The following is a 17,477-nucleotide window of genomic DNA, read 5'->3' as shown; positions in this document are numbered from 1 at the left end:
ATTCATGTAAGTGATATTAATAGCTTTTTAAAAATAATCAAAATTCACGTCAAAAACATCATTTAATGCTGACCTTCTTTCATCATTTTAGCAACCAGAATAAATTTAGCATCATATTTAATTGGATAAGCTTTTAGACTTCTAAAGTTAGCATCACATTTCAGTTACATCAGAATGAGATAAGCACCGGTGACCAAGCTCGATGTAATAGATGTAGATAACAAAATGCATCTCTATATATACTAGTGGGTTACAAGTAGTTCATATAATAATAAAAACATAAATAATAGAACGTGGAAATAAAATATATATAGCAGCCACCTAAATTTGACGATCTTGACTGCCCATGACTAAATTTAAAATGACTATAGTCATGGAAATCGCAGCTGTAATTTATCAAAAGATCTACAAAAAAATGCATTGTGTATCATATCCTTGTCTCAAGGGATATACGGCACATATACAAAAACTCATACACGTAAGTACATTTACACTTATAGATGTACGTTGCCAAATTTGACTAACAAAGAAATTCAAAATTTTCTGAAATAAATGAAAATCATGATTGTCCTTTATGTCGACACTTTAGATATTTTTAATATACTTTAATTATATATATAGATATGTTTTAAATAATAATTTTCATAATATCATATTTTTATTTCACACAATTACTTTTAATAACAACAACATATAATATTTCAAATTATATTTCCAATTATATATATATATATACACACACACACACACACACACACATATATCTATTTACGATTAATTGTTCGTGAATCGTCATAAATGGTTAAAGGTTAACTGAATTCATGTAAACAGTTCAAAATTTTTGAGACTCAACATTACAGACTTTGCTTATCGTGTTGAAATCATATAAAGATTAAGTTTAAATTTGGTCGGAAATTTTCGGGTCATCACAACAGTCGTCTCTAAGTCACTCTCGAAGTCAAAGGTCATGGGTAGCATGTCTGATATCTGAACAAGGAAAAATAACTTTTTTCATGTCAGTAAGACATATAGCAAGAACGTAATCAGGCACTACATCAACCTAGATCGTCTACCGCAGTACATAGCATGGCAATAACAACAGTACCAAACAAAGTAACATGCAATCGAAAGCAGACAGTAGCATGCAGTAACGAGGATAAGTAATAGCATACAGCAAGTTCACATAGTAGTAAGGGCAAGAAGTAGCATGCAGCAAGATCATACGGCAATATAAGTAAGCAGTAACAAGTAAACGAGCAAGTTGTAGATTAGTCCTATTAGTGAATCCTACTCGGTCTGGTCTAGACTCACTAATGCAACCTAATTCCCTACAACCAATGCTCTGATACCAAATGTGACACCCCGTACAAAACCATCATGTATGGTTCATCAACAACAGGATCATTACAAGGTCAAACACTATATGTTGTTAGAAAATAAGTTTTGCATTCATAAAAAGATAGCGTCTTACAAAAGATAACATGACACAAAGGTCGTTACAAAGTCATTGTTTAAAAATAACATAAGTTATGAATGCAAAATAAAAGTTCCATGATTGAGACATCTCTAAGTAATGCAGCGGAAATCTAACACATCGGGTCCATAACAGCAAGTCTATAACATCAAGACAGCAAGTCTAATAGCGGAAGCAACATCGTCTAAGCACCTGAGAAATACACGCTTAAAAGTTAACACGAATGTTGGTGAGCTATAGTTTGTAATCTGTAAAGTAATATAGACCACGAGATTTCAGTGCTTCAATCAGCAGTTTAAATCAGTATGAAAAGTATATGCTTAACCGTGGGGACCCGGTAACTAGACTTAACGTATGTATATCACCCCCTAAAAGTAGACCGGGAAAGTACGTTTGTCCTTGAAGTATTAAACACCCGTTGTCTGCTAGCTTGACTAGCCCGAGTGGGGTTGTCAAACCCTATGGATCCATATCTAAGATTCGCGTTCACGGTTAGGAAAGCAATGATTAAACGTTACCGAGCTAAGGGGAATCTTTGTGGCGTTTTGTAACCCACACATATATAAAGTTTAAGTACTCGTGTCTACTATGTAAAACGTAAAAAAAAACGCATGTATTCTCAGTCCCAAAAATAGTAAAAAGTAGTAAGGGATGCTATAACTCACAGTGAATAAGCAGTAAAAGTCAATATGAAACGTATGCAGGTAGTAAGTCGGTCCGAAAGGTCATCAACCTAAGTCAAAGGTTACTAGGTCAGTATGTTGTCCCAATAAGTGTAAAAGTGCATAAATTAAGTTTAAGTGTCATTATCAACATCATCATCGTTCATCAAAACTAAGGTAAGTTTAACAAGAATAGTGATCGAAACAAAAGGCTGACTTTGGACAGCTGTTACGACCTCTATACAAATCGAAAAGATGCGTAGTCAGTGGCCATGGCTCCGTATGTGAGTCCTCTAACCTCTGACCAATTTTCAGAACCTAATTCGTCTTCGTTTGACCGTGGCGACGGTTTAAGTGCGAATAGGTCAAAAATTTTCAGCACAACGTTACAAAGGCGTAGTGACTTTCGGAAGGCTATAAATCCTAAACCGTATATCGGATTAAGGCGAGGCCCAAACGAAAAGTCATATACTCGAAACGAACTATCTGAAAATCAATTTTAAAGAAGTCCAGGAGTCTGATCAGACCCCGGAAAACAGCAAGCAAGTGCTCCGGTGAGATTCTTGGTGCTTGATGCTCATCACGGTTCTCATCCTTGATGCTTGTAGCTTCAAGTGTACAACTCATTGATGTGTTAGCATCACTTTGACCAAGATTAAACCATCAACACACAATATGTTAAGACCAAGTAAAAATACAACTCACTTAAGAGTCTTAGAAGGATGATGAACCAAGGTTACATCATATTCTAAGTCTTAACATAAATACAAGTTCTATTTACAACAAAAGCGACAAACTTTCCATCAATCAAACAAGTATGAACAAAAATTTGATCAAACAAAGTAATGGAACCCTATGCTAGAGAGCTTGGATCCTTTTCACACAAGTTATGAGATTACAAAGCTAGAAAGCTTGAATCTTTGGTGTTATTGAAGATCTTGAAGCATAAAGCTTGGATCTTCAAGTTACATGAATATCATAAACACAAGTTTTGATCTTTATAACAAAATAATGAGATCATAAGTTAGAAAACCTAGATCCAACAAAAAAAATGAAGATTCAAAGCTAAAAAGCTTGAATCTTGGTTGTTCTTGAAGATCCTTGAAGCATGAAGCTAGATCTTCAAGTTACATGAAGATTACAAACACAAGTTTGAATCTTTACAAAAAAAATAAAGAGATTAAAAGCTACAAGATTTAGATCTACAAAATAGGTGAAGATTCAAAGCAAGAAAGCTTGAATCTTCCATGTTCTTGAAGGATTCAAGTCCATGTTTGAATCTACAAGATGTAACAAGACCAAAAGCTAAAAGCTTGATCCTTTAAATGATGATGATGATGTCGTGGATGAGAAGGGAAGAAGATGAGAAAGAAAATTTAAAACTTACACTTTTTAGAGTGAGAAAGACTAGAGAGAGAATTAGAGAGTAAGTGTGTGTAAATTGTAAATGAAATCAAGTGTGGAATGGGATGAATAAGCTTGGTATTTATAGAAGGTGAGGGTGTGGGGAGGTGGTGGTGGCCGTGGGGTTTAGGGAGGAGGGGAAGGGGGGACAACTTTTTGCTTTTTGGTTAATGGTTGTCTAAAGTTGGTGGTTATGTTAGGATCCCATGCAACATTAAGGATAATGGTTAACAAAAATGCTAGTATGTTCTCTCTAATAAATGGGTATTTGTCTTTCATTAATATGGGTCACTAACTTATTAAAATTGGGCTAATTAAATAGTTCACTAGCTAGTGTAGGGTGGGATAACGTCCAACAAGGTAGAAAGTCCAACAAGACTAACTATTGTGCTCTAGTAAATTACTAAGCATAATTAAGCATCTAAAACCCCAAGTAATCGTTATTATAAAATAAAAATTAGTATTTTGTAGTCATAATATTCCGATTATGACCAAAGTTAAACGTGTACATAGTACGCAGTTCGTTCTAAACGTCAAGTGACACCAACGGTCATAAAGGCTTCCGGGGATCAAGTTAAGTAACCTACATACTTAAAGGAACGTTTTAACATATAAACGAAAGTAATCCACATGTAGTAAGATCCCAGCGTATAATATAGCTTAGTACGCACAAATACACAGTTTCGTGAAAGCACAAAGCACAAAAGCAAGTCAAAAAAGTCGGGTCGTTACATACATTACCCGAATCAAGTGTGTACGAACTTGGTACGATAACATAACAAAATGCAAATTTATAAATGTCAAAAAAATACTATACAGGAACTATCATTTCAGTTCCAATCCAATCCAGGAACCATTTTACAATTATTCTTAACCATTTAAAATTGTACATATAACTATCGATCAATTCAGTTCCAATACAATATAGGAACCATTTTGACCCAATATCTCCAACAGTTGACTATACAGTTTGACCAAAAACAGTCATATCAGACCTGCAACTATGAAATTCATATTTTCATCCTACTTATTTATGCATGAATCATCATCACAATATCAGACCTGCAGAAGAAATGTCTGTAAACATAAGATACATATGTACACATTCGCAAAATACTTAACTAAACGGAGCAAACATTTACATGACCCGAATCTAGTGTGTACGAACTCAGTATCATAACATAACCAAAATCAATTTTATAAATGTCAAAACAATATCCTACAAATTATCATTTAAGAAACATTGATCAACATAGGTATTAAAAAAAAAAAAAAAAAAAAAAACTTAAGATTAACCTACTGGTGGTTTACATCTACCTATCTTGAATCATGACTCAACTTCAACATCTACTTCTGTATTTTCAATAACAGTTGTAGTGACCCGAACTTTTCCATGTTTATATATATATTAAATGAAATTGTTATTTTACATGATTAAGTGTTTCCAACATGTTAAGTAATCAAACTTGTTAAGACTTGATTAATTGAAATAGGTTTCATATAGACAATTGACCACCCAAGTTGACCGGTGATTCACGAACGTTAAAACTTGTAAAAACTATATGGTTATATATATAGTTAACATGATATTATGATAAGTAAACATATCATTAAGTATATTAACAATGAACTACATATGTAAAAACAAGACTACTAACTTAATGATTTTGAAACGAGACATATATGTAACGATTATCGTTGTAACGACATTTAATGTATATATATCATATTAAGAGATATTCGTACATCATAATATCATGATAATATAATGATTTAAAATCTCTTTTGATATTATAAACATTGGGTTAACAACATTTAACAAGATCGTTAACCTAAAAGTTTCAAAACAACACTTACATGTAACGAATAACGATGACTTAACGACTCAGTTAAAATGTATATACATGTAGTGTTTTAATATGTATTCATACACTTTTGAAAGACTTCAAGACACTTATCAAAATACTTCTACTTAAAAAAAATGCTTACAATTACATCCTCGTTCAGTTTCATCAACAATTCTACTCGTATGCACCCGTATTTTTACTCGTACAATACACAGCTTTTAGATGTATGTACTATTGGTATATACACTCCAATGATCAGCTCTTAGCATCCCATGTGAGTCACCTAACACATGTGGGAACCATCATTTGGCAACTAGCATTAAAATATCTCATAAAATTACAAAAATATGAGTAATCATTCATGACTTATTTACATGAAAACAAAATAACATATCCTTTATATCTATTCCATACACCAACGACCAAAAACACCTAAAAACACTTTCATTCTTCAATTTTCTTCATCTAATTGATCTCTCTCAAGTTCTATCTTCAAGTTCTAAGTGTTCTTCATAAATTCCAAAAGTTCTAGTTTCATAAAATCAAGAATACTTCCAAGATTGCAAGTTTACTTCCAAGTTTTCTAAATCCATTCCAAGTAATCATCCAAGATCAAGAAACCTTTATTACTTACAGTAGGTTATCTTTCTAATACAAGGTAATAATCATATTCAAACTTTAATTCAATTTCTATAACTATAACAATCTTATTTCGAGTGGAAATCTTACTTGAAATTGTTTTCGTGTCATGATTATGCTTCAAGAACTTTCAAGCCATCCAAGGATCCTTTGAAGCTAGATCCATTTTTCTCATTTCTAGTAGGTTTATCCAAGGAACTTGAGGTAGTAATGATGTTCATAACATCATTCGATTCATACATAAAAAGCTATCTTATTCAACGTTATAAACTTGTAATCACTAGAACATAGTTTTGTTAATTCTAAACTTGTTCACAAATAAAGTTAATCCCTCTAACTAGACTTTTAAAATAAACTAAGCACATGTTCTATATCTATATGATATGCTAACTTAATGATTTAAAACCCGGAAACACGATAAACACCATAAAACTTGATATACGCAGTCGTAGTAAAACCGGGGGCTGTTTTGGTTGGGATAATTAAAAGCTAAGAAGAACTTTGATTTAAAAGCTATACTTCTGGAAAAATGATTTTTCTAATGAACATTAAACTATATCCAAAAATCATGGTTAAACTCAAAGTGAAAGTATGTTTTTCAAAATGGTCATCAAGATGTCGTTCTTTCGACGGAAATGACTACCTCTTTCAAAAATGACTTGTAACTTGTATTTCTGACTATAAACTTATACTTTTTCTGTTTAGATTCATAAAGTTAAGTTCAATACAAAACCGTGGCCACTGGAATCAATCAAAACGGATTAGAAACGAAGAAATGGCGAGTAAAACAAGATTGATAAAAACTACTCATTTTACCTACGTGAAAGTTAGTAATAAATCTATTCCAAACATAACCTAATCAACTTATATTGTATATTATGTAATCTTGAGATACCATAGACACGTATACAATGTTTCGACCTATCATGTTGACCCATCTATATATATATTGCGGAACAACCATAGACACTCTATATGTGAATGTTGGAGTTAGTTATACAGGGTTGAGGTTGATTCCAAAATATATATATAGTTTGAGTTGTGATCAATACTGAGATACGTATACACTGGGTCGTGGATTGATTCAAGATAATATTTATCGATTTATTTCTGTACATCTAACTGTGGACAACTAGTTGTAGGTTACTAACGAGGACAGCTGACTTAATAAACTTAAAACATCAAAATGTATTAAAAGTTTTGTAAATATATTTTGAACATACTTTGATATATATGTATATATTGTTATAGGTTTGTGAATCAACCAGTGGCCAAGTCTTAATTCCCGACGAAGTAAAAATATGTGAAAGTGAGTTATAGTCCCACTTTTAAAATCTAATATTTTTGGGATGAGAATACATGCAGGTTTTATAAATGATTTACAAAATAGACACAAGTACGTGAAACTACATTCTATGGTTGAATTATCGAAATCGAATATGCCCCTTTTTATTAAGTCTGGTAATCTAAGAATTAGGGAACAGACACCCTAATTGACGCGAATCCTAAAGATATATCTATTGGGCCCAACAATCTCCATCCAAAGTACCGGATGCTTTAGTACTTCGAAATTTATATCATATCCGAAGGGTGTCCCGGAATGATGGGGATATTCTTATATATGCATCTTGTTAATGTCGATTACCAGGTGTTCACCATATGAATGATTTTTATCTCTATGTATGGGATGTGTATTGAAATATGAAATCTTGTGGTCTATTGTTACGATTTGATATATATAGATTAAACCTATAACTCACCAACATTTTTGTTGACGTTTAAAGCATGTTTATTCTCAGGTGAATACTAAGAGCTTCCGCTGTTGCATACTAAAATAAGGACAAGATTTGGAGTCCATGTTTGTATGATATTGTGTAAAAACTGCATTCAAGAAACAGATTTCGATGTAACATATTTGTATTGTAAACCATTATGTAATGGTCGTGTGTAAACAGGATATTTTAGATTATCATTATTTGATAATCTACGTAAAGCTTTTTAAACCTTTATTTATGAAATAAAGGTTATGGTTTGTTTTAAAAATGAATGCAGTCTTTGAAAAATGTCTCATATAGAGGTCAAAACCTCGCAACGAAATCAATTAATATGGAACGTTTTTAATCAATAAGAACGGGACATTTCAGTTGGTATCCGAGCGTTGGTCTTAGAGAACCAGAATTTTGCATTAGTGTGTCTTATCGAGTTTGTTAGGATGCATTAGTGAGTCTGGACTTCGACCGTGTTTACTTGAATAAAAAAAAAAAGATTGCTTAACAAATTTTGTTGGAAACTATATATTTTTAACATGTGAATATTATGTGATATATTAATCTCTTAACGTGTTTGATATTATGTGATAGATGTCTACCTCTAGAACAAGTCCCATTGACTCACCTAATAATAATGAAGAGTCGAATGTAAATTGGAATGATTCGTGGACTGATTCACAAGTTCCCGAAGAGGAACCGGAAGAAGAGTCGGAACCGGAAGAAGAATCAGAACCGGAAGAAGAACCAGTGGGGGAAATAATAAAACGGTTAAGTAGAAGAAAATCCTCAACCAACCGACCAAAGTTAATTATGGTCAACGGTGTTTCCGCCAAGGAAGCAAAATATTGGGAGGATTACCAATTCTTCTATGAATCAGATCCCGACGATGATTCCGATGATGTTATAGAAATTACCCCAATTGAATTTAAAAAGGCAAAAGAGAACAATAAGGGAAATGGCATAAAAATAGAGAAATCTGATTCCAACCCCGATGAACTTTATATGTATCGTCAACACCCGTATTTCTTAAGTTGTAACAATAACCCGGGAACCTCTAAACCACCAGGTTTTTCTAGACCAATGTGGAAAACGACGGCTCGTATTAGGGGAACATCATATATCCCTAAAAACTTAGCAAAAAGAACCAATTTCGAAAAAGAAGAAACGAGTGAGTCGGAATAAGATAGTTGTATTTGTGCGGTGTAATATATGTAATATAATGTGCTTATGCTTTACGATATATGTAAAAATTGCTTGTATTAATAAGTATCTTTTATGAATCTAACTCTTGTCTATTTTACAGTATAAAAACACAAAATGGATAGACAACCCAATATTTTAGAAGACTTACCCGGAGACATGATTGATGAAATCTTGTCTAGAATCGGTCAGAATTCCTCGGCACAACTATTTATGGCAAAAATCAGTTTGTAAGACATTCGAAGAACGTTCCAAGAATGCCTTGGTTTATAAAAGGCTTTCGTTTGAAAGATGGGGGATATCACATTGGGAAACCCATAAGTTACGATGTGTTTACTTTGACGCATATATTGCGGGGAACCCAAATACTATTTTACGCAACGGGTTAAGAAATTATTTTGACTCAATGTATCCGAATATAGGACTTCATGATTTAGAAAAAGTGGCTAACATGCAACAAAAAGAAGCATGTTATGCTTACGGGTTAGAAATGTTCGCTTTTCACCAAAGTGAGAAAAAGAACATCGGGCTACAACTATTAAACAAAAAGTTCCCACAAGTGACGGAGTCGGTAATTGGGGTAAGAAATGAGGTTTTTAGGTTATTACGAGACTGTTGGTCATTACGTAACCTTCGCCCTTTTGACGACATTACAACATGTTGTCATACTATCGGTCACAATGGTTACGTTCCACAAGACCAAGGATGGGAAGTGGTATTAGTAAAACCAGAATGCATGACTTGTTTCTGGACGTATGAATTACGTGTCTTTGTTGCCTTTGCTGAACGCCTTATTTATTAACTAGAATTATCTTCGCAACTACTTTGTATCAAAGTTTTATGTGCTATATTTCATGCTATATGTAAAATAGCGGTATTGTAAGTTTGCAAGTTATTGTATAAAGGTTTGAATATGATATATATATTTTTTGTGATTAGTTTTTCATATAGAATTGTAGTAGTTGAAATGGTATGTTAGCTACTAAGTATGAACTTAACGGGTAGGTACTACCCGAATTAAAGAGTATAAAATGCTAATATGAAGAAAGAGCTTTTATAAATAAGTTCATATTACGCTACGAAATACTATTGACTACTCTTGATATTCTATATGATTAACTCGTTTCATTTGACTATTTTGAAGGAAATGGCACCGACTACTCGACACACCTTGAATATGAGTGAAGAGGAATTCCATGCCTTTCTTGCTTTAAACATAGCCGCAGTACAGGCCGCGCTACATACCAACCTTAACCTTGGATCTAGCAGTACAGGAAATCGTGTAGGATGCACCTACAAAGAATTCACTGCCTGCAAACCTTTGGAATTTGATGGAACCGAAGGACCGATCGGATTGAAACGGTGGACCGAGAAGGTCGAATCGGTGTTTGCTATAAGTAAGTGTACTGAAGAGGACAAAGTGAAGTACGCTATACATACCTTCACAGGTACTGCGTTAACATGGTGGAATACCTATCTAGAGCAAGTGGGACAAGATGATGCTTACGCACTACCGTGGTCAGCATTCAAGCACTTGATGAATGAGAAGTACCGTCCCAGAACCGAGGTCAATAAGCTCAAGACAGAACTTAGAGGGTTACGAACCCAAGGATTTGATATTACCACGTACGAAAGACGATTCACAGAATTGTGCCTATTGTGTCCGGGAGCGTTCGAAGATGAGGAAGAGAAGATCGACGCGTTTGTGAAAGGATTACCGGAAAGAATCCAAGAAGATATAAGTTCACACGAGCCCGCCTCCATACAACAGGCATGTAGAATGGCTCACAAACTAGTGAACCAGATTGAGGAAAGAATTAAAGAACAGTCGGCTGAAGAGGCCAATGTGAAGCAAGTCAAAAGAAAGTGGGAGGAAAACGGTGATAAGAATCACCAATACAACAACAACAACAATAACAATTACAACAATAATCACAACAACTATCCCAACAATCGCAACATCAATCGCAATTACAACAAACGACCCAACAAAAACAACAACAACAACAACATCAACTACAACAATCATCCCAATAACAATAACAACCGCAACAACAATAACAATCAGAAGCAGCTATGCCAAAGGTGTGAAAAGTATCACTCGGGGTTCTGCACCAAATTTTGCAACAAGTGTAAAAGAAATGGTCATAGCACGGCGAAGTGTGAGGTCTACGGACCGGGGGTTAACAGAACGAAAGGAATAAATGGTGTCGGAACGAGTAATGGCGGAGCAAGTAGTGTCGGAGCAAGTTATGCCAATGTAGTTTGTTATAAATGTGGAAAACCGGGCCACATTATTAGAAATTGCCCGAACCAGGAGAACACGAATGGACAAGTCCGTGGAAGAGTTTTCAATATTAATGCGGCAGAAGCACAGGAAGACCCGGAGCTTGTTACGGGTACGTTTCTTATTGAAAATAAATCTGCTTACGTTTTATTTGATTCGGGTGCGGATAGAAGCTATATGAGTAGAGATTTTTGTGCTAAATTAAGTTGCCCATTGACACCTTTGGATAGTAAATTTTTACTCGAATTAGCAAATGGTAAATTAATTTCAGCGGATAATATATGTCGGAATCGAGAAATTAAACTGGTTAGCGAAACATTTAAGATTGACTTGATACCAGTAGAGTTAGGGAGTTTTGATGTGATAATCGGTATGGACTGGTTGAAAGAAGTGAAAGCAGAGATCGTTTGTTACAAAAATGCAATTCGCATTATACGAGAAAAAGGAAAACCCTTAATGGTGTACGGAGAAAAGAGCAACGCAAAGTTAAATCTTATTAGTAACCTGAAGGCATAAAAACTAATAAGAAAAGGTTGCTATGCTGTTCTAGCACACGTCGAGAAAGTACAAACTGAAGAAAAGAGCATCAATGATGTTCCCGTCGCAAAAGAATTTCCCGATGTATTTCCGAAAGAATTACCGGGATTACCCCCACATCGATCCGTTGAATTTCAAATAGATCTTGTACCAGGAGCTGCACCAATAGCTCGTGCTCCTTACAGACTCGCACCCAGCAAGATGAAAGAACTGCAAGGTCAATTACAAGAACTTTTAGAACGTGGTTTCATTCGACCAAGCACATCACCGTGGGGAGCTCCTGTTTTGTTTTTCAAGAAGAAAGATGATACATTCACGTTGTGTATCGACTACCGAGAGTTGAACAAACTTACCATCAAGAACCGCTACCCACTACCGAGAATCGATGACTTATTTGATCAACTACAAGGCTCGCCTGTTTATTCAAAGATTGACTTACGTTCCGGGTATCATCAAATGCGGGTGAAAGAAGATGATAATCCAAAGACTGCTTTTAGGACGCGTTATAGTCATTACGAGTTTATGGTTATGTCGTTTGGATTGACTAATGCACCAGCTGTGTTCATGGACCTTATGAACCGAGTGTGTGGGCGATATCTTGACAAGTTTGTCATTGTTTTCATTGATGACATACTTATTTACTCAAAGAATGACCAAGAACACGGTGAACATTTGAGAAAGGTGTTAGAAGTATTGAGGAAGGAAGAATTGTACGCTAAGTTTTCAAAGTGTGCATTTTGGTTGGAAGAAGTTCAATTCCTCGGTCACATAGTGAACAAGGAAGGTATTAAGGTGGATCCGGCAAAGATAGAAACTGTTGAAAAGTGGGAAACCCCGAAAAATCCGAAATACATATGCCAGTTTTTAGAACTAGCTGGTTACTACAGAAGGTTCATCCAAGACTTTTCCAGAATAGCAAAACCCTTGACTACATTAACGCATAAAGGGAAGAAATGTGAATGGAAGGATGAACAAGAGAAAGCGTTTCAGTTATTGAAGAAAAAGCTAACTACGACACCTATATTGTCATTTCCTGAAGGGAATGATGATTTTGTGATTTATTGTGACGCATTAAAGCAAGGTCTCGGTTGTGTATTAATGCAACGAACGAAGGTGATTGCTTATGAATCTAGACAATTGAAGATTCACGAACAAAATTATGCGACGCATGATTTGGAATTAGGCGCGGTTATTTTTGCATTAAAGACTTGGAGGCACTACTTATATGGGGTCCAAAGTATTATATATACCGACCACAAAAGTCTTCAACACATATTTAATCAGAAACAAATGAATATGAGGCAGCGTAGGTGGATTGAATTGTTAAATAATTACGACTTTGAGATTCGTTACCACCCGGGGAAGGTAAATGTGGTAGCCGACGCCTTGAGCAGGAAGGACAGAGAACCCATTCGAGTAAAATCTATGAATATAATGATTCACAATAACCTTACTACTCAAATAAAGGAGGCGCAACAAGGAGTTTTAAAAGAGGGAAATTTAAAGGATGAAATACCCAAAGGATCGGAGAAGCATCTTAATATTTGGGAAGACGGAACCCGGTATAGGGCTGAAAGGATTTGGGTACCAAAATTTGGAGATATGAGAGAAATGGTACTTAGAGAAGCTCATAAAACCAGATACTCAATACATCCTGGAACGGGGAAGATGTACAAGGATCTCAAGAAACATTTTTGGTGGCCGGGTATGAAAGCCGATGTTGCTAAATACGTAGGAGAATGTTTGACGTGCTCTAAGGTCAAAGCTGAGCATCAGAAACCATCAGGTCTACTTCAACAACCCAAAATCCCGGAATGGAAATGGGAAAACATTACCATGGATTTCATCACTAAATTGCCAAAGACTGCAAGTGGTTTTGATACTATTTGGGTAATAGTTGATCGTCTCACCAAATCAGCACACTTCCTGCCAATAAGAGAAGATGACAAGATGGAGAAGTTAGCACGACTGTATTTGAAGGAAGTCGTCTCCAGACATGGAATACCAATCTCTATTATCTCTGATAGGGATGGCAGATTTATTTCAAAATTCTGGCAGACATTACAGCAAGCATTAGGAACTCGTCTAGACATGTGTACTGCCTATCATCCACAAACTAATGGGCAGAGCGAAAGGACGATACAAACGCTTGAAGACATGCTACGAGCATGTGTTATTGATTTCGAAAACAGTTGGGATTGACATCTACCGTTAGCAGAATTTTTCTACAACAGCTACCATTCAAGCATTGATATGGCACCGTTTGAAGCACTTTATGGTAGAAAGTGCAGGTCTCCGATTTTTTGGAGTGAAGTGGGGGATAGACAGATTACGGGTCCGGAGATAATACAAGAAACTACCGAGAAGATCATCCAAATTCAACAACGGTTGAAAACCGCCCAAAGTCGACAAAAGAGCTACGCTGATATTAAAAGAAAAGATATTGAATTTGAAATTGGAGAGATGGTCATGCTTAAAGTTGCACCTTGGAAAGGCGTTGTTCGATTTGGTAAATTAAATCCAAGGTATATTGGACCATTCAAGATTATTGATCGTGTCGGACCAGTAGCTTACCGACTTGAGTTACCTCAACAACTCGCAGCTGTACATAACACTTTCCACGTCTCTAATTTGAAGAAATGTTTTGCTAAAGAAGATCTCACTATTCCGTTAGATGAAATCCAAATCAACAAAAAACTTCAATTTATCGAAGAACCCGTTGAAATAATGGATCGTGAGGTTAAAAGACTTAAGCAAAACAAGATACCAATTATTAAGGTTCAATGGAATGCTCGTAGAGGACCCGAGTTCACCTGGTAACGAGAAGATCAGATGAAGAATAAATACCCAGCTGCTTAAAATTTCGGGACGAAATTTATTTAACGGGTAGGTACTGTAGTGACCCGAACTTTTCCATGTTTATATATATATTAAATAAAATTGTTATTTTACATGATTAAGTGTTTCCAACATGTTAAGCAATCAAACTTGTTATGACTTGATTAATTGAAATAGGTTTCATATAGACAATTGACCACCCAAGTTGACCGGTGATTCACGAACGTTAAAACTTGTAAAAACTATATGATGACATATATATGGTTATATATATAGTTAACATGATATTATGATAAGTAAACATATCATTAAGTATATTAACAATGAACTACATATGTAAAAACAAGACTACTAACTTAATGATTTTGAAACGAGACATATATGTAACGATTATCGTTGTAACGACATTTAATGTATATATATCATATTAAGAGATATTCGTACATCATAATATCATGATAATATAATAATTTAAAATCTCTTTTGATATTATAAACATTGGGTTAACAACATTTAACAAGATCGTTAACCTAAAGGTTTCAAAACAACACTTACATGTAACGACTAACGATGACTTAACGACTCAGTTAAAATGTATATACATGTAGTGTTTTAATATGTATTCAAACACTTTTGAAAGACTTCAAGACACTTATCAAAATACTTCTACTTAACAAAAATCCTTACAATTACATCCTCGTTCAGTTTCATCAACAATTCTACTCGTATGCACCCGTATTTGTACTCGTACAATACACAGCTTTTAGATGTATGTACTATTGGTATATACACACTAATGATCAGATCTTAGTAGCCCATGTAAGTCACCTAACGCATGTGGGAACCATCATTTGGCAACTAGCATGAAATATCTCATAAAATTACAAAAATATGAGTAATCATTCATAACTTATTTACATGAAAATAAAATTACATATCCTTTATATCTAATCCATACACCAACGACCAAAAACACCTACAAACACTTTCATTCTTCAATTTTCTTCATCTAATTGATCTCTCTCAAGTTCTATCTTCAAGTCTTAAGTGTTGTTCATAAATTCCAAAAATTCTAGTTTCATAAAATCAAGAATACTTCCAAGATTGCAAGTTTACTTCCAAGTTTTCTAAATCCATTCCAAGTAATAATCCAAGATCAATAAACCTTTGTTACTTACAGTAGGTTATCTTTCTAATACAAGGTAATAATCATATTCAAACTTTAATTCAATTTCTATAACTATAACAATCTTATTTCGAGTGGAAATCTTACTTGAAATTGTTTTCGTGTCATGATTCTGCTTCAAGAACTTTCAAGCCATCCAAGGATCCTTTGAAGCTAGATCCATTTTTCTTATTTTCAGTAGGTTTATCCAAGGAACTTGAGGTAGTAATGATGTTCATAACATCATTCGATTCATACATAAAAAGCTATCTTATTCAACGTTATAAACTTGTAATCACTAGAACATAGTTTAGTTAATTCTAAACTTGTTGACAAATAAAGTTAATCCTTCTAACTAGACTTTTAAAATAAACTAAACACATGTTCTATATCTATATGATATGCTAACTTAATGATTTAAAACCCGGAAACATGATAAACACCATAAAACTGGATATACGCCGTCGTAGTAAAACCGGGGGCTGTTTTGGTTGGGATAATTAAAAGCTAAGAAGAACTTTGATTTAAAAGCTATACTTCTGGAAAAATGATTTTTCTTATGAACATGAAACTATATCCAAAAATCATGGTTAAACTCAAAGTGAAAGTATGTTTTTCAAAATGGTCATCAAGATGTCGTTCTTTCGACGGAAATGACTACCTCTTTCAAAAACGACTTGTAACTTGTATTTCCGATTATAAACTTATACTTTTTCTATTTAGATTCATAAAGTTAAGTTCAATACGAAACCGTGGCCACTGGAATCACTCAAAACGGATTAGAAACGAAGAAATAGCGAGTAAAACAAGATTGATAAAAACTACTCATTTTACCTACGTGAAAGTTAGTAATAAATCTATTCAAACCATAACCTAATCAACTTATATTGTATATTATGTAATCTTGAGATACTATAGACACGTATACAATATTTTGACATATCATGTCGACCCATCTATATATATATTGCTGAACAACCATAGACACTCTATATGTGAATGTTGGAGTTAGCTATACAGGGTTGAGGTTGATTCCAAAATATATATATAGTTTGAGTTGTGATCAATACTGAGATACGTATACACTGGGTCGTGGATTGATTCAAGATAATATTTATCGATTTATTTCTGTACATCTAACTGTGGACAACTAGTTGTAGGTTACTAACGAGGACAGCTGACTTAATAAACTTAAAACATCAAAATGTATTAAAAGTTTTGTAAATATATTTTGAACATACTTTGATATATATGTATATATTGTTATAGGTTTGTGAATCAACCAGTGGCCAAGTCTTACTTCCCGACGAAGTAAAAATCTGTGAAAGTGAGTTATAGTCCCACTTTTAAAATCTAATATTTTTGGGATGAGAATACATGCAGGTTTTATAAATGATTTACAAAATAGACACAAGTACGTGAAACTACATTCTATGATTGAATTATCGAAATCGAATATGCCCCTTTTTATTAAGTCTGGTAATCTAAGAATTAGGGAACAGACACCCTAATTGACGCGAATCCTAAAGATAGATCTATTGGGCCCAACAAGCCCCATCCAAAGTACCGGATGCTTTAGTACTTCAAAATTTATATCATATCCGAAGGGTGTCCCGGAATGATGGGGATATTCTTATATATGCATCTTGTTAATG

At 34.3% G+C, this 17,477-nt stretch overlaps 1 protein-coding gene across 1 annotated transcript in view; it reads right to left on the bottom strand.

Moving 5' to 3' along the window:
* Nucleotides 1–958: 958 nt before the first annotated feature.
* Nucleotides 959–17,477, bottom strand: part of LOC139868402 (uncharacterized) — a 29,201-nt gene continuing 12,682 nt past the window's right edge. The window contains exon 9 of the mRNA XM_071856736.1: nt 959–987. Within this exon, the coding sequence (XP_071712837.1) occupies nt 959–987 (29 nt within the window). The remainder of the gene's footprint in view (nt 988–17,477) is intronic.

Source organism: Rutidosis leptorrhynchoides, chromosome 9 (assembly GCF_046630445.1).
Source record: "Rutidosis leptorrhynchoides isolate AG116_Rl617_1_P2 chromosome 9, CSIRO_AGI_Rlap_v1, whole genome shotgun sequence".
Taxonomy (NCBI): Eukaryota; Viridiplantae; Streptophyta; class Magnoliopsida; order Asterales; family Asteraceae; genus Rutidosis; species Rutidosis leptorrhynchoides.
This window is presented reverse-complemented; position numbering and strand designations above follow the sequence as displayed.